Here is a 17,945-nt window from a genome sequence, read left to right as displayed (position 1 = left end):
GATGAATATATACAGTTAATTGGATATCTTGAATAACATTTGCTATTTTTCTCAAACTATAATAATTTCTTGGCCTTAGTCACGTGATAAGAAAAGAGATACGTTAGAGAAAAAAAATTTAAGATAAATTGCTTTATTAATGGGGTGTAATTAGACAATTTAGCGATAAGGAAACGATTAGTTTGGTATAACTTTATGTAACGGTTTTAAAGATATAAAAATTAAATAGTTTGAACGTAGTTCACATGTCCAACTAAATTTTGGAGTTCTTTGCAAAAAAAATAATTATTGAATGATATTCACGCCACAACTTTTATTGCGAACCAACCAAAGGTTGGAAAAATTAAAGCTTTTTGGATTTGAGATAATCATCTTAAAGAAGTCATTATATACTTTAAAATTGCGTTTAAAACTCGAAAATATCCCAAGTAGATCAGGTGCAAATAAAATTAGGCCAATATTTGACTTAAAAACTCTCGCTACTGGTTTTTTTTATTATTATTATTTAGTTGGTTAAAACAAGGACAAACAATATTAAGTTGTTCGTCCATGTTTTAAGTGCGAAAATATATTTTCCTTTTCCATTATAAAGCGACTTCTATTTAAACGTAATGTTTAATTTATAACTGATTTAATCATCATTAAATTTAATTTTGCAGCATCGTAAAATAATATATTTAAAAGAAGTTTAACGTCAATTGAAAAAATCTTAAAAGTACGATAAACATTATAGATGACGCGTAAAACGTTCACTTACGTCAAATTTTTAATTTTATATCCTGTTCTAAATCCGCAAAACAAATATCAGTTTTCGAGATAAGAACATGCATGCTTTCAAAGATTTGACGCGTGCAAAAATGTTAAGTGTAAATATAAACTAAATATAGAATATTCTATTTTTATTTCTTTCTTTCCTAATTTTCTGTTATTTAAAACCCAAATTAATTAAACTTAATGACGTCACATTGTTTCGCAGAAATGATCGCTTACAGGGGCAAACTAATATATGGATTTCCCATAGAACGCCTGTAGAAATGTTTCACCCGCTTTACAGTAATGTTAAGGGGTGAAGCTACGATACAGGGGCATTAAAGAACTTCATGAGTGATAAATTAACTCCCAGCCCACACCACTTTACTTAAGGAGCTGAAATTTTGCAAGGACATTACTCTTAAATAGTAGATACTTACTAGGAAATATTTTTCTAATCCACAGCCATCTTGGAAAATGGCGGTCATCCTGAAACGCAAGTTATAACTCTAAAGGCTCGTTTTCATAGGCGCGAGTTGCGTGAAAATTTCGAGCGAAAGCGGAAACGTTCGAAAAAAATACATTACCGCTCGTATTCAAGCTCGTGAAGCGTGAGCGTTTTCGAATTTTCTAGCTTCTATGAAAACGAGCCTTTAGCGTCTAAAAAAAAGAAAAATCGTGTAGTACGGTAGATATATACATTTCACGAGAACTTAAGCCTAATTTTAAAATAAAAGTTGTTAAGAACGTAGTGCATATTTTTTTAAACTAATTTTAGAACAGTAAAATAATCCAACTATAACGTCAATTAAAATAATCTTGAATTATTGTAGATGACGTATTAAACGTTTACCTACGTCATATTATTAATTTTGTATCCTGTTCAAAATCCAAGAAAAAATAAATGTCAGCTTACGAGATATGCTTACTAAAATTAGAATAATCTTTTAATCTTAGACCACAATTAGACGTCAGAGAGTTTGAATGAATGATTGCAGAGGAAAACCAATGCAGATGGTTTTCCAGGGTCTAAGGCAACTGGGTGTACAACTGGGTGTCCGACAAATGGGAGCGCGACAATTTGGAGGATTTGAAATTGGGTGAGCCACAATTTGATGACAATGATTAATTTAGTCGGAAAATGTTTTATCAAATTTAAATTAGTATTGGTTAGGTTTAGTTCTGTCAGATTAGTTTAGTTTTGCTTTGATTATGTGGTGAAGAACCAAGTAATTAATATAATTAAAAATATAAGAATTATTAAATTCAAATAAAATATTTATTTACGTATATAGGTCTTTGTTAAATATATATTTATAAAATTCGTAACTTGAGTAATAAACCTAAAGAGTTATTTACATAAAATATAATTTCTATCAAATATTAAAATTTACGAAATCAGAATCGTGTTTTGACCGGTTCAGATATGGAATCTTTCTTTTGTTTTTGAGTATCTAGATTCACAGTAGATCGACTGACACTTTCCTTTCGTGTTACGTACTAAATCAACCACCATAGTTGGTTTTAATTTCCAATAATAATTAATTATTGAAATTAATTAAATTAAATACCTGAGGAAACCAGAAACCGTAGCGTTTACTTTGCTGCATTCGTTTTGAAAAACGAACAATGGCAGGATGAACTAAATGGCTATCAACCACGTCTCCCTTGGCCCCGCCTATTTTAAAAACGTTTCTAAGCCTTGGCTTCAATTATTTAGAATAAAACAAAACTCCTAAAATTTCTTACCAGTTACAGCGCTAACAATTAATCCAGTCAAAAGTGCCAGAAAAAATGAACAGGTGGTCACAAAATATGGTGAGAAGTACTGCATGATGGTTATGTCTCTATAATATAGACGAGTGTGTTAAGCCTAGCTGTTAAGCCTAATTTCAATAAAGTGTTTTACGTTGGAAGTACGAATGGAACGTTATCAATAGCTAAGCCTATTTCAGATGAACTAGTAAAATTGTGTATCGAGGCATTGTATCCTGGACATCCTTCGATGGAAATGGGTAAATTGTACTGAGGACGTGATATGATGGCTCCACCAATACCAGTCCATAAACAGAATATAACAGAAACCACCACGCTAGCAATAGCGCCCTTTAAACGTAACAAAACTCTTGAAAATTAACCATAGTTATTAATTGTCTTAAATCAATTGTTAGCTTACGAATGTATTCGCAAATGGCACCAAAACTCCCAATATCATGACGACAAATAGTGAGGCGTTCAAAGGTCCTGATAACATGAGACTGGCCTACGATAGTTCATGATGAAATTAAAATATTTAACTAATTATGGGTAATTACCTACTTGTAAAATTGACCCAATATTGTTTGATAAAAATGCAACTCCAATTACAATGGCTCCGTAAGCAACCGCGGTTAATTTCGTAATGTAAATTTGGGCTTTGCCTTCAACTTTAAAAATATGTTTCAAGAAATCTCCCCAAGTAATGGCCGACATAGCGTTTAAACCTGATGACAAGGTACTGAGTGACGCGCTGAAGACGCATGCCACAAAAACACCGGGTAATCCGGGCATTGCAGCAAATGCATTCATGACGTAATACGGCATCAACTATTAAAGTTTTTAAAATGTTAAGCCTAATATTATTATATTAGGCCTAGGTTAGCTTCATATATACCTGATCAGGTTTTTCAATAGCTTTCGTTGTAAGAGGGTCGCAGTCGTAATAGAATGAGTACAAAGAGACGCCACACATGCAGGCTAGTGATGTTAAGAAAAATACCCCAGGGATGTTCAACCAAGTAATTCTGAACATAGATAAATATTTTAGTGGTATTTTGATTAGAATGTTCAGAAAGAGTTAAATTACATTCTGGCTTTTCTGTAAGTGGGCATTCCGCATATTCTTTGAATGCTGGTTTGACTGGCTACAAAAGCGGATGTCCATGTTATTGCTGGGTTAAAAATACTATCCCAAAATGAAGGTTCTGGTTGGAAAACGTGGGCGCCAAATCTTTAAGGATATAAATAAGAAATTGAAGCGTTTTTAGAAAGTTTGAGACGTTTCGCGCATTAATTTCGTTACGAGAACTTGCACGTGTTAAGAATTGATAAGCACGTGGAGTTTTCGCGCCAAACTTGATAGATCTTAGTTAGGTCTAGCGTGCTAGTCAGTTTCTGGAACTATAATTTAAATATTATTATTATTCATACTTTTTAAAATCAATTCTTCCTCCTCTATCAGCAATTTGGAAAATTTCCGAAACACCTCCAACGTCATAAGCGATCTAATGAAGTTTATAAATAATTTAATTTATATGTATATATATTAACCTCGCTTATTTTTAACCAAATTTACCTTGACAATGACTACCAACAGCCCAATTGTCATTATAATCATTTGAATTACCTAAAATCGTAATTTTTTCAATTAATAATATTATTTTAATTCATTCTAGATAATTAGTTTTCGAAACCACATCTTACATCGGTCCAGACCACGGCTTTCAGACCACCCTAATTACATAAATATTAAATTTTATCATAGGGGAGGGGGGTCAAATTTCTAGATAAATTGTATTGAACTCACGACTGTAGTGTAAAAAGTGCAAACAACGCCGATCGATACTATAGAAGTCCATAAATCGAGGTCAGTCACTTCAATGAAAAAATTAATATCAAATTATTAGTTTAATTATCAATTAGTTATCTTAAATAAAACTTTAAAAAAAATTGCAATATCTTTTAAAGATATTTAATATTCTCAACAGGGTCATAATTCTCTTTAAAGACATCAGAGATATAAGTCTCGTGTTAATGATAATGAATCTATTTATTACGTCCATGAACAGTGAACTCGTGACCCCTTATCAACAGACTCTGATAACAAGTTCCGAAATATTTAAAAATGTCCCAAAAAGGATGGTACAACCGAAGTTGAGGGTAATTTTTGAGTTCAAAATTTTGCACCGTTTACAAGTTCAATATTCATGGTGGAAATGAAATTATTTCTTAATTACGGTTAATTATTGATTTTAATGTACCTGAACTAATAGCTAATGAAGGTCCAAACAAAACGGCGCCCAAATAAAAGAGCTTAATATAAAAAATGAAAATTAATACTTATTTTTATATTTAATTTAAATTTCGTGAAATTTTAACCATTAAGTGACGTTGTTAAATTTTAAGGCAAGCGCACACCTATCGTCATCGGACGGACCGCACGTATCGCACGCATCGGATTTTATTATTATTACCATTGTTTCAAATGAGAACGCGCTCATCTGTCCGCATCGTACGTATCGGAGGTCGGCAATGCCGACGAGGATTGCCGATAGGGGCATACAATCCGTATGGTCCGTACGGAGCTAAGACAAAAATCGCTTAACGAATGCTCAAATTATGTGTTGATGAAACATAAAATGGCACTCTTTTAAGATTAGGAAAACTTTCTAGGTTTACCACATTATTCCAAGTGAAAGGTGTTTCCGGTTAGTAATTTAACAACTATAGCCATTATGGTAAACCTAGTTTGAAATTTTGCGCATTTTGAAAATTCCCGAGTATTCCGCCGCGCATGCTCAATTGCTCATACGCGCGTTCGGAATTTCGGAAATACGAATGCTCCGAATTTAGTGTGCGCAGTTGAAGAAAATTATCCGATGCGTGCGATCCGTGCGGTCCGTCCGATGACGTTAGGTGTGCGCTAGCCTTTAAGGAAACTTCTCGTATTTCTTAATTGACTTGAAAGATAATATTTTTAATCGTGTTTAAAGAAATTTCCTCCGTCGATTAGGATGTTTTTAAACTTTAGACTTTTTAGGTATGCAAAAGCATTTATTTATAAAATGCTGCAGTTTGATGTTAAATGCGTTCTTATAAAGGCGAAAAATAAATTCAGGTTGGTTGAAATTTCATTAATTTTAAATATGTTTAAATTAAAAGTAATTTTTACCGTTCCAAATATGGATACGAGTGAACAAAATGACCTGAGAAATTTCGAATGAAACCTCATAGAAAAATACTAAGAAATATTTCGGTAAAATTAAAATAAAAAAGGTTAGACAGAATTATTCTAGTCTGTTAAAGGCCAAAGTGTTAGTTAATTCACCTTGTTAATACTGGCCAAATTCAGATCGTATAGTACAGGTAGAAAAAGGTAATCAGTCGCTGCAACGGCCATAAATATTCCGACAATACACAACCAAAATTGACTACCATGTGTATACATCTCACCGGGAATTGCCTTAAAAGCAATATTGTGTTATAGTGTTTTTGCAACTATACGAATAGAGTGTAACATTTGCCTCAAAATGAGACAAAGTACGTTAAAATCGGTCAAAAACTAAGAAAGTTATTGATAAAAATCATTTCGTTTAAATTTTTCACGTCAAAAATCGGATCGAGGGGCTAATCACTCTCGAGTTGACTGAATTTCAGTTGTTCCGCCTTTCCGTGAGAGATATTAAACATATTGTCTCATTTTAAAACCCAAATCAACTCTATCTGATTCGATCTGAACTGATTTACCAGGATAGTAATCGCGCTGACGTACGAAGCCATCAAGCTAATTGAAACAGGAAAAATCCCCATTTCACCCCCAATTCGCAAAAAATTCTCATTTGTTTTTGCATTACGATCCTTCCAAGCGTAGAAGACGCCGACAGCTGATGATCCCAATAGCAATAGTCCAAAAACGGCGTAATCCCAGGTGGAAAATGTTTTACGTTCCCCAAGAGGTAGATCGTTCCCACCGGTCAGCAAAACGGTCACATTATCCGGGAGAAAGTCCATGTTTTTTTCCTGAGATAGCATAGCATTCGCCCCAAAACGTGAATTAAAGTTAATTAACTATTAATTAAATTTCTTTGATTATATTTAAATCAAAGAAAACTAAACCAGGGTTTTTAAAACCAACAAAAATAAATAAGTACATAAACGTACCCACTGAATAAGAAATATTCTTTCAATTTAAACTACCACAAAATTATTTCCGGAAAATAATTTCTCTCAAACTTATTATTATATAATACTCGACAAGTTAAAAATCCCTTCGGGTTATAATGCCAAAAAAACTGACCTCGTTCTTGGGAATCAGGTTTAAACCAGTATACATTTACATTAACTCATATTAAAATCAATATTCCCAAAAACAATATTCCCAATATATACCGCGTTCTAATAAACGCTGTCATAATAAAATAACCTATTTGCCAATCAACCCCAATTAGGGGAGCAACATTTTCTTTAACTCACATTAAAATCAATACTACCAAACAATTAATTAATACCGCATCGTAAAGGTACAGCACCTCACTTTCGTAATAAAATAATATAACCTATTTGCCCAATTAGGGGAACAGGAATCAATTAAATAAAGAAAAATGATTTAGCACATCCTTTTGTGTTCGTTAAATTCTTCTACAGAAATTTGTTAAAATTGTAAATAATGTTTTTTAAAAGAACATAATCTAAGTTTCGTAACATCGAGGAAACCTCTGGACAAACCGGTATTGAATAAGTTCTTATATCATAAGAAAAGCAACATACCAACTATGCACTCCTTCCAGTTGAGAGTTGAAACTTAAAGTGACGTTTAGGCAAGGTACACTTTGCAATTTAACTAAATCAACTTCGATATTGTAAAATAATCAATATACACTATCAATATATGTATATATATATCTTTAAAGATAATGTTTCAATGGGGGTGCTAAACTCTTTCCGAACAAAAGCAGGAAATCACTACTTCTCATTCATTCATTGTATGGCACAGACCTTAAATAACGTACGACCAACGTCAGAGAGTCGAGAGAAATTAAAAAAAAAAAAAAGAATTGAGAGTTGTTTAAAAGGACCAGCTATGACTTTGTCCCGGCTAAACTAATAAAGTCGTCAAAAAATTTTGACGTCGGCTTGTACTGGGAACCAAGGTTAATTTATACGGGACATTCCTATATCGAAACTAAGCCATAGAACTCGCTCTTCTTTCACGAGCGATTTAGAACACGACTAGAAATTGTAATGGACTTTTAGCTATGCTAAGTATTTTATTTTTTCAATCTTACAAATCACCGAGAGAGCTAGCTATACTTCTATGGTTTGTGACAAGAGTGCCCAAAGTTCAAAACATATTTTTTCTTAATCTATTGATTATAAATGTCTCATAAGTTCTAAATTATCTGTTATTAAGGCGACCTTTCTGAGTCTTCAACATCTTGATTAAAATAAATGTATTCGTTTTTATTTCCCCAAGCCTTAAGCGTGTAATTAATATTAGCTAGTTACCTCGTAGTATAAAATTACGTTTTAATTATCCTGGGTTCATATTGAAAGTTTTGACCTTAATTCAAGTCAAGTGTTAAGGTTGCACTTAAATGGGAGTGGCGCAAGAACATTATATCACAAAAAGAAAAATAAACTAACCGAAATATTCCTGGAATCGATAATGGAACAATTAAAAGGCTAATACTTGGATTATAGTATTAAGAGCTTAAGATATCGAACTAAGGATGAAATTTGAATTTTTGCAAAAATGTCTACGTCACAGGGATTAACTTCATTCTGCAAATTCATTTCATATCATCGTCTGACTTCCTACTGGAAATTCCCGAGTACTTATTACCATAGAAGATAATCTTTGTATCTTTCAAAAATAGATATGAAGATTCTTTTTGTCATAATGGGGATATGTCTATCCTGTACCTTGGCAAAAGTGTCCTTCAAGGGCAAACTCTGGCTCTCAACGTCGGATGGAAAGTCGAAACTATCTAAGCAAGACGATGTCAAGTTCAGACTAAGCTGTGACTTAGCCTGTTTCGTAATTGACGTTGATGACACTGTCACCAATGCAACCCAAACAATCCATGGATTTGGCGCCACCATCAGCGATAAGGCAGTAAAATTATTTATGGAACAGTTGCCTAAAAATCGTCAGGTTAAGATTTTAAAGGAAATCTTCGGTCCAAATGAGGGATTGAAGCTGAATATCTTGAGGATCGTTTTTGGTCCAGCCAGAAGCGACGACAACCCAACGTACGACGATACGTGTTGCACATTAAATGGTTAGTGGTCATATAGTGTTGCCTGAAAAGTTACTTGACGTAATCTCGAGTACATTTCTCCAAGATTTTAGTGTGGAAAAAGACGTAAAAGAAATGACTCCTCTCTTGAAGATGATTCGCACGGTTAACCCTAAAGTACACATCATCGGAACATTCTACTCGCCACCAACATGGATGAAAACTGAAAACACTCTAGATGGTGGTAGTCTGGATCCTAAGCGAGTGCTAGACTTTGCCATGTTCGTGGCATTGACTATCCAAGCTTACGAAGAGGCTGGGATAAACATTTACGCCGTCTCAGTTCAAGATTCGCCAACTAAACTAATTCCGGAGCACCACGCCATGTTATTGAACGCCGAAACTGAATCCGACCTCGTCAAAAATAATTTAAAATGGTCACTAAGGCAGTTTAATTTGACCACCAAAGTACTTGTTGGTGAAGTCAACTGGAATGAGTTCCAGTATTGCTTAGACGCTTTGAATGGTTCCGAAAATGAAGATGTGGTTTTAGGTTCGGCTTTTCATTGCGCCGAGGGTGAAGCGTCTTCGCAGGAAAAGGTTCATGAAAAGATGAAGGACAAAGAGATATGGGTGACGGAATGTTCGTATTCCGATTTGAAATGTTCATTAGAATACGGCGATATATTCATCACCGCTGTTAAAAACGTCATGATACGCGGATTTCGTAACTGGGCCAACGCCATTGTAAAATACACTTTGAACGCGGATAAAATTGAAGACATTTCACACAGCACCCCTAAGTATCTAGAATTAGAAACCAACGGCGGATCGGAGTTTCAGATATCAGAGTTTTACTCCATGGCACATTTTAGTAGGTTTGTGAAAAGAGGCGCCAAGAGAATACAAAGCACGAATCATCAAAATATCTTTGAGACGGTGGCTTTTAAGAATCCCGATGGTGAAATTATTTTGGTGGTGGTAAACAATGGCGAAGTTGAAAGACCAGTTAGAGTCAGGTACGGTTCGGACGCCTTTGATTACGTCATGAAAAGCAAGTCCGCCATCACTGTGACGTGGATGTCCAAGAGGTCTTCCCGCATACTGGACGCGTATTTACCAATCGAGGCCGAAAGTTACACGCAACATACGGGAACAAAATCCGACGTTAGTCTGGATGAATTTAGTCGAGGGTCCAGTGTTACCTTCACCGAAAATGAAGGAAAACATTTCTTGGTGTTTAAGAACGTTAACTTTCACTCATCAGGAACTACCCACGTGGAAGCCCATGTACGGGCCAAGGTTGCCTCTAAACTCCAGTTCATACTTGACAGTATGAACGGTAATCTCTTAGCAGACGTTGCAATCTCAAATTCTTCAGAGTTTGAAATATTTAACTCGACAATTATTAAGAAAGTGGGAGGAATTCACAATCTATACGTCATTTGTACTTCGGGACAAGCAACGTTAAACTGGTTTCGTTTTGTAAGGAAACTTGACATTAAGGAAGAAAAGTGGTACAAGATAGAGTCAGTCAACAGCGCGTTTTCCTTGGATGTTCGAAATAAGGAGACTAACCCCGGGATGCCCGTAATTCAATGGACATTCCAGAAAGGAATCAATCAAGAGTTTGGTTTCAAAGCCACGAATGAAGTCTATAATGGATTCCGCATAATCGATCGTAACAGTAAATTGTGCCTGAAAGCCAGTTTAGCAACCAAAATGGTTGTTCTGGGAGAATGTGAAAGTGACGGACAAGTAGTATGGATTCTTAACCCGACATCTGACAGCGAGAGTAAAGAAAAAATACAGTACAATATTGTAACGAAAGATTCAAAATATGGTATGTTCGCTTCCCAAGAAAAAGGATCACGAATTAAGATTGTAGAGTTTTCTTGCTCTTTGGAAAGTCAACAATTTGTCTTAACCGTAATCTAAAGTGACTAATACATGTAACTATAGTTTCTATCGTAATAAATGTTCTGATTTCTGTTAGCCTATAACGGCGTTGTTGATGTTGTCTAAACAAGAGATATAGTTTTTAGAAGTGCCAATTAACCTTGATCTCAAAACACCGAAACAAAAAGAGGCCCAGTTGCCCTCAATTGGAAAGTAGACGGCAACTCTCGGATTCCCGTCACTTTCGCCTTGGCTAGGTTTAAACTTTAAAGCAGTAGAAGTATAATTCATTCTTATTCGTATTTAAACTCAAATTGGTCATAAGGTACGGATTAAGGCAAATGAAAATTAATTCAAAGAGACATTGACCCATGCATTGTTTAGACTGAAATCAACGTAATCCTTTAACACTTAAAGGATTAATAAATTCAGATAACACTCATGATAGAATGACAATGCGGGAAATGAGTTAATATTCAATAATCAGCCAATAGTTTCGTGTCTACAGTAAATCCCAGCTGAAATAGATATACTAAAATGAGGCATATTTCAATATCAATTAAAAAGGGCGCAAACAATGGTGACGAAGTTACAAATTCAAGTTTGAAATTTCTGGGTGATATCAATCAATCAACGGTCTTGAAACGCCACTCATTCCATTATATAATATCGTGTAATATTCTTTAAAATCAGAAATTTCAACAACAATCTCCGAGTCATTATGGTTTAGGATTACAAATGATTCGCTTATCCTTGAGATTTAAACTTGATATCTTAATAAAAATCAAAGACTGAGTTAAATAAATTTAAAAATGAGGATCTCGTGGCACCGTAATTTAATACCGTCGTGATAAGTATGTTTATATTATAAAATGATAATAGGATTAAAGCGCGTCAGGCCGTCAGCCATCGAATCCCCGCTACACCGTCTCAATGAAAGAACTGATAACTCTAAGGAAATGGTAGCCGCCATTTCTAATTGTTGTTTTCTTTATTTGTCTGTTTGGATCTATTCCATAAATAACAGTTTATATTCAATAACAGTCTGTATACTGTAAATTAACTATAGAATTTAAAATATGCCGTTATAACACAAGTTTTTTTGCCCAATTAAAAACTACCTAGCGTTAAGTTTAACAAATGTGAAATAAAATATACTCGTTTGGATTTCAGGTATAAGATAATAAACAGGAAAAGCTGTGTTCGTGTAACTTCACGGATGTGTTGGCCGAAATAAAACCCATTTGCATTTTAGGAAAAAATAACTTTTTTTCATTGTTATTAGGCCTTGAAAAATAACGGATTCAAAAGTAGGATAAGGATGAAAGGAGGAATACGGTATTTTCCCGCCTTCACAGAATTGATTAACTTAAACTTAACGCTGTAATGTTTAAACCCAATTTAGTAAAGTTAGGGACTAGAACTTGAGGTGTCAATCTTTGTTCTTGGGATAATAAACCTCGCATAATTCATAATTAGGCTTAACTATACCATTATATTAGAGCCAATAAAGAAACCCCGTTGACCTCAAATAAAAATGATACCATAACATCATCATAACCCTAATTTGATTAACATTTAGGCTTACAATATTCAGTCAAAAGGTTGCGCCCAACATTGTTAAGTTTTGAGACTAAAACCAGACCATCTCGAGGACGTCCGTCTTTATTTCCAACAACAAAGACAGACGTCAGACAGCTCCACCCCAGGATGCTTCGACGACTTCAGTATTACATAACACACGAAAATTAATAATACCACAACCAAGGACTTCACAATTCCAAAGAGGACTAGCAACTACATAAACAGTGAGTTTGGGGGAATACATTAATTTCATTTACTTCTCACCTCGCGCTACCTGTGCTGAAGTTTAATTTATAGAACCACCTTGCGACAAAGCTAGCTGTCTACCAGTTTTCCTATCCCTACATCGTTTATAAAATCCATGAAACAACTGAAGGGGGTAACGATACGTAACTAAATTGCGATGAAATACCGGTTTTACAGCCGAAAGTTAGCAAAAAACCTTCTTACAGCCGAAAAAAAACCCTTTTCTTTCCTGTTTCAAACTTAATGTAAATTTAATTTTGCAGTGGATGAGGCCGAGTTTAAGATAGTAACGTAATGCGAGTGATTAAGAGCTTGTGTCTATCAATATACACAATGATTCAAAAGCTATCACGGGAGCTTAGTGTTTATGATTGAAAGTGTTGATAGATGCCAACTTATTTCCAATTATGTTTTCAAGAATCAACGTTTAATATTTGAAGAAGGAATTTAGTTTAGTGTCAGATCTCGAACACGACAAAGTGTCTCTTATTTCCTTCGGTGGATGGAATACATTGTTGGGCTGTACTGAGATCACCACTCACAACACTTCAACAATATCCTCAATCGGACGACTATAATAATTTGGTGGTAAGGAAATTGTTTACAGTATATTTAATTTGAATTTACGAGTTATTCTTAATGGCGTACTTTTTGCATAAGAAGTTTATTTCGTTGAACATTTTAAATGTAGGAAACAGGTATTCGAGAAAGTTGAAGTCTCAGTTACGTAATGAAAGATTATCTCGTGACTTTTCTAAATTTTAGCAGCATGCATACTTTAACAGCTGTACGATTGTTAGCATTTCGACTTTAAACTATATAAGCTTTGCAAGTAAATATTAACTGCTATTAACAATTATTTCTAGGATTTTAATACAGCCTTGATATTTTGCAAAATAGGTTAAGGCGTTACTTAATTTTAATGGAAGAAATTATTTTATATCTATTTTTATACTACAACTTCTGATTGGTAATAAATTAACTTCAATCATCCATAAACCTAATCTTATCCTTTTAATATAAATAAACTTAACTTTTCGAACAAACGACTCCATTCATTGGATATTGAAATTTAAATAATCTTTGACATAAATTAGTTTTCGATGATATTGTTAGTGGCTAATTCGAAAGTCCATAAAAACATGATATTCTCAGTTAGTTAGAGGTTTTTGTTAATGACTGTGACGTGGTTTAGTAAGTTAACTAGATTGTCATCCGGTTAAGTCCGTAACATGGTTTATCTTTCGTTACTGGATTACGTAGTTTTCGTGGGGACATTGTGTGTTTCTACTTTAATCGGACTTGTTTTCGCGTGGAGGTCGCGAAACGTTTCGGACAACAGAACGTTCATGTACCAGGCAACTGGTATGGGTGTTTTCCCCATAGCTTTATCAATATCGGCGTCCATTATGTCCTCCGATAATGTTTTGGGGACCCCAGCTGAGATATACACTCATTCGATTCAATATTGGATTTCAAACTTTGGTTGCATTCTTGGAATAATAATTAACCAATTTACATTGTTGCCTGTCATATATAATCTTAAACTAACTAGCATCAATAAGGTTTGTAATAGCATACGTTCATATGATATGTTCCATAAGTTTGTCAGATTGTCACTGGTTACTGAGAGCACGGGCCACTAAACTTCTCGCTTGTCGTTCTCGAACCGGTCTTACATTAAGTCTCTAGCATAGTGTCATTCTTATGAAACATATCTTATAAACTTACGTTAATAGATATAATAGGTTATATGTTGTAATAAACGCTATAGCTATACTGCTTTTCGTAACATACTTATGTTTATATGCCTATACGCTTAAATGTTCGGTGAACAGCTAAGCAATTAAACGATATTGGTTTTGTGGGTCAACGTTGAGCAAAACTTTCCGATAGCTATATTATAAAACCTCTACAACTCAGAGGGAGTTGTTGTAGAATCAAGCGATTACTTAACATTTTAACGAAATGGTTCCATAATGATTAAAAACGACAACAACAAAAGCCATTTCTTACCTTTAACGCGCAGAGATGACGGCCGGAACCACGGACACACTGTCCTTAGTGGACTACATCGTGTTTTTCTTGCTGTTGGTTGGTTCGTCGTTAGTCGGTGTCTATTATGCATGGAAGTCCAGAAAGCAGAGCGACACCAAAGAGTACTTGACCGGTGATCAGTCCGTCGGGGTCATTCCCGTCACGTTATCACTGGTGGCGTCATTGGTTTCCTCTTTGATGGTGTTGGGTATTCCAGCCGAGATGTTCACGCATTCCACTCAATATTGGATCTCAAATCTAGGATCCATAATTGGGATTATTATTACTGATCGAGTATTTTTACCCGTTTTTTATCCTCAAAAATTGACTAGCATAAATAAGGTAATGCAAAACAAATAGGTGTCATTTTGCTTGCCTAAATGCTTACTTAAATGTCTTGGAAATTGTTGCTTGCAAGTTACACAGCTTTTAAAACAAGCTTATTCAACTCTCAATAATTAATTAGGCCTAAATATTTTACAGTATCTATTGAAACGATTTGAATTTCCTGGTTTGAGAATAGTATCCTCCTTATCATTCATATTATCAAACGTAAGAGCGCCCCTAATTATTTTAATTACATAAATAAATCAAAAAGTTTATTTTATTTCAATAGATTCTCATTTCCGGAACTGTAATTTATGGACCGGCTTTGGCTATTAGTTCCGGTAAGGGTGTTCAATTACTTAAATCGGAGCCTCCGCTTAAATCAAAATACTCAAAATTAACACTTTAATTAATTATAAACAGTCACTCCAATGTCTTTGGACGTTTCCATTATCGCCGTGGGAGTTGTCTGCACTTTCTACACGACTGTGGTAATTAGTTTAAATTTCTCTTAATCGAAGTTTAATTAAAGTTAATTCAAATTCAATTTACTTTCAGGGAGGGATGGCTGCCGTCATCTGGACAGATGTAAACCCTTTAATCATTAATTTAATTCACCTATCCTAATTAAAATAATTAATACCAATAGGTTCTTCAAATGGGTGTTATGGTAGCTGGTATGTTGATGGTTGCCATCAAGGTAATATCAAACATACCAGTAATTTCGTAGAATTAGGTTTAAATAATGATTAACTCAGGGAACTATGCAAGCTGGTGGTTTCCTTAATGTCTGGAAAGTTGCAGCGGAAGGAAATTTAATTCAATTTAATAAGTAAACAAGTTCAAGTCCCATACATAAGTTTAGTTGACTCTAATAACATTTCCAAAATTATATAGCTGGACATTTGACACTGTATATGGTGCACCCACTATCTGGGAAACGACACTAGGTATGCTGGTACTTTGGGCGGGTACCTTTTCCACCAATCAAATGTGCGTTCAACGATACTGTAGTTTGCCTACCTTGACCAAAGCCAAACTGTAAGTAATAATTTTAAACCAGAAAACCACCTTAAACTAAATAATTTACTAAACTTTTGGGTCACCCTTAGATGCATGTATATTAGCATCCCATGTACCGCCATCTTTTTGGGTCTATCATGTTATTGCGGTGTATCAATATTTGCCAATTACTATAGATGTGACCCGTTACTATTGGGTAAAATAACTAAGGCTGACCAAGTAAGAATTGGACGACGCTGAAGTAATTATAACAAATTTTAACTTTCAAGCTTGTATCTTTAGTTGATGCCCTATTTTGTTGTCGACGCGTTGGGTTACATTCCTGGGTTATCAGGGTTGTTTATAGCCGCGGTGTTCAGTGGTTCATTAAGGTAAGTAATTATTATATAAGTAACTGAACAAGAAGTTTAACGTTAAATCTATTTCAAGTACTTTGTCATCGGCCCTTAATTCCATGACTATCCTAACATGGGATGACTTTCTAAAGAAAGCTATTAAAGTCAGTGGCAAAGTGGAGATATTGTTAACTAAATTGATAGGTAACAAATACCGAATCTAGAGGTTTTAAATATTTTATAAAACTTAATGAATTGATTTGAATTAATACTTTCAGCTTTGGGTTTTGGCATCATTACAATTGGTGTCGCGTTTCTGGCGAAACGAATGGGTTCAGTTTTAGAGGTAATACCATTCTTTTGTAACCTTCAACGTATATCATCTTAAACAAATATTTCTACCTTAGATGGTATTATTGCTGTCAGGGGCCATTGTCGGGCCACAAATGGGCACATTCTTTCTGGGGGCATTGTGTCCATTTGCAAATGGGAAGGTGAAGAATTATGCTAATACATCGGAACATAATTAACACCGATTTAAATTACAGAGTGTAATGATCGCCTTCGTAACTGGTCAGCTATTCTGTATGACCATGAATGTTTACACTATTATTGTAAGTCGAAAACCCAGAAGGTTACCAACTTTTGTTGATGGCTGTGACGCCTTCAACGGGACGTCACCCTTATGGCAAGACCTACAAACCGAGGCTTTTTTGAACTACACTTCAACGACCTTGCCCCCAGATACGCCATTACCACAGTAACAGAGCGTTTAATTATTTTATATTTGAACTAATTAACAGTCAAATAGTAATTAATATTTAATAATCTACTTCAGGGACGAAGGCAACTTTATTCTAAACATCTCACCATTTTTTATGCCATTTATTGGCTGGGCGATAACTGTAACAGTTGGACTCGTGATAAGCCTACTAACAGGTAACCCTTATATTTACCAAATTGATAAATAATTGAAATTAATTTAACTAATTATAATTTTTAAAAGGAGGAAGCGATTTAGAATATTTAGATCCCGCAAATTTGAGTCCGATTGTCAGAAGATTTGGTGGAAAGAAAAAACCATCAAAAACTACACAACCTTCTCAAGAAGTACGATGGTACCCTTTGCCCATTTTTGCTAAGCCTAATTTCACCTAATTTTATACGCAGATTTCTACCATGAGTCATAAGGAAAGTTCACCCGAAAGGGACAATAATGGTTTCGTTAAGGATAGCGAACATCATTTTTAAATCGAAAAATTACGCAAAAAGGAATTTAGTTTGATTTTATAAAGGAAATTGTAAATAATTATTAAAATATTAAGATGTATTGTAAATAAAATTGTTATTGATAGCTCTATTCATTCCCAAAAATATTTTCATAAATTACATTTAAATAAATTTAATCATTCATTACCTTAATCCTTCGATTGCCGCTGTAAAGTTTCAACACACGACGCGAGACGTTGATTAAAACTGGAACGTTTGAGTTTAATGAAACTAATAAACGAGTGATATGGTTTACTTTTATTTATATAACCTTTGAACTAATCATTATTTTGATGACGTACTATGTAACAATTACGTTTAAGAATGTAGTTCCTCGAAAAGAAAGCAAGAAGACCATTACCACGTGATCAAAAAATTGAACATGTAGGTCTACTAGAGTCAATAAAAAAATAGGCCAAAATGTCACCAAAAATGTTTCTGGTACAATCACTACAATGGTAATAAATGTCTCTACTGT

The 17,945-nt window shown here is 34.5% G+C and overlaps 3 protein-coding genes across 4 annotated transcripts; 2 read left to right on the top strand and 1 right to left on the bottom strand.

The window, feature by feature from the left end:
* Window positions 1-2,001: 2,001 nt before the first annotated feature.
* Window positions 2,002-14,629, bottom strand: LOC149692422 (sodium-coupled monocarboxylate transporter 1-like). Of its 2 annotated transcripts, none has more exons than XM_089868177.1 (17): window positions 14,493-14,629; window positions 6,256-6,528; window positions 5,837-5,971; window positions 5,681-5,749; window positions 4,770-4,821; window positions 4,316-4,383; window positions 4,213-4,242; window positions 4,085-4,135; window positions 3,940-4,013; window positions 3,596-3,739; window positions 3,404-3,533; window positions 3,070-3,336; window positions 2,927-3,013; window positions 2,660-2,856; window positions 2,500-2,597; window positions 2,322-2,428; window positions 2,002-2,250 (listed from the first exon to the last, which is right to left on the bottom strand). In XM_089868177.1, exons 2-17 carry the CDS (start codon window positions 6,517-6,519, stop codon window positions 2,149-2,151), a joined length of 1,875 nt encoding a protein of 624 aa, XP_089724303.1. In that variant the 5' UTR covers window positions 6,520-6,528; window positions 14,493-14,629; the 3' UTR covers window positions 2,002-2,148. The 2 variants fall into 2 exon arrangements, with proteins under 2 accessions (XP_089724303.1, XP_089724304.1); XM_089868178.1 differs by lacking the exon at window positions 14,493-14,629 and having other exon boundaries at window positions 6,256-6,292; window positions 6,363-6,489.
* LOC149692423 (uncharacterized) lies at window positions 8,387-13,470 on the top strand. Its single transcript, XM_089868175.1, has 2 exons — window positions 8,387-8,789; window positions 8,854-13,470. The coding sequence occupies exons 1-2, from the start codon at window positions 8,387-8,389 to the stop codon at window positions 10,683-10,685; spliced, it is 2,235 nt and encodes a 744-aa protein (XP_089724301.1). The 3' UTR covers window positions 10,686-13,470.
* On the top strand, window positions 14,508-17,572 carry LOC149692421 (sodium-dependent multivitamin transporter-like). Its single transcript, XM_089868179.1, has 17 exons — window positions 14,508-14,855; window positions 14,997-15,065; window positions 15,130-15,181; window positions 15,264-15,331; window positions 15,399-15,428; window positions 15,490-15,540; window positions 15,599-15,672; window positions 15,738-15,881; window positions 15,953-16,082; window positions 16,146-16,234; window positions 16,293-16,402; window positions 16,477-16,544; window positions 16,606-16,692; window positions 16,747-16,958; window positions 17,037-17,137; window positions 17,205-17,308; window positions 17,369-17,572. Exons 1-17 carry the CDS (start codon window positions 14,508-14,510, stop codon window positions 17,447-17,449), a joined length of 1,818 nt encoding a protein of 605 aa, XP_089724305.1. The 3' UTR covers window positions 17,450-17,572.
* Window positions 17,573-17,945: the final 373 nt, after the last annotated feature.

This window comes from Phalangium opilio, unplaced genomic scaffold (assembly GCF_054372755.1).
Source record: "Phalangium opilio isolate 3A_F unplaced genomic scaffold, DU_Popi_V2 ptg000024l_1, whole genome shotgun sequence".
Lineage (NCBI taxonomy): Eukaryota > Metazoa > Arthropoda > Arachnida > Opiliones > Phalangiidae > Phalangium > Phalangium opilio.
This window is presented reverse-complemented; position numbering and strand designations above follow the sequence as displayed.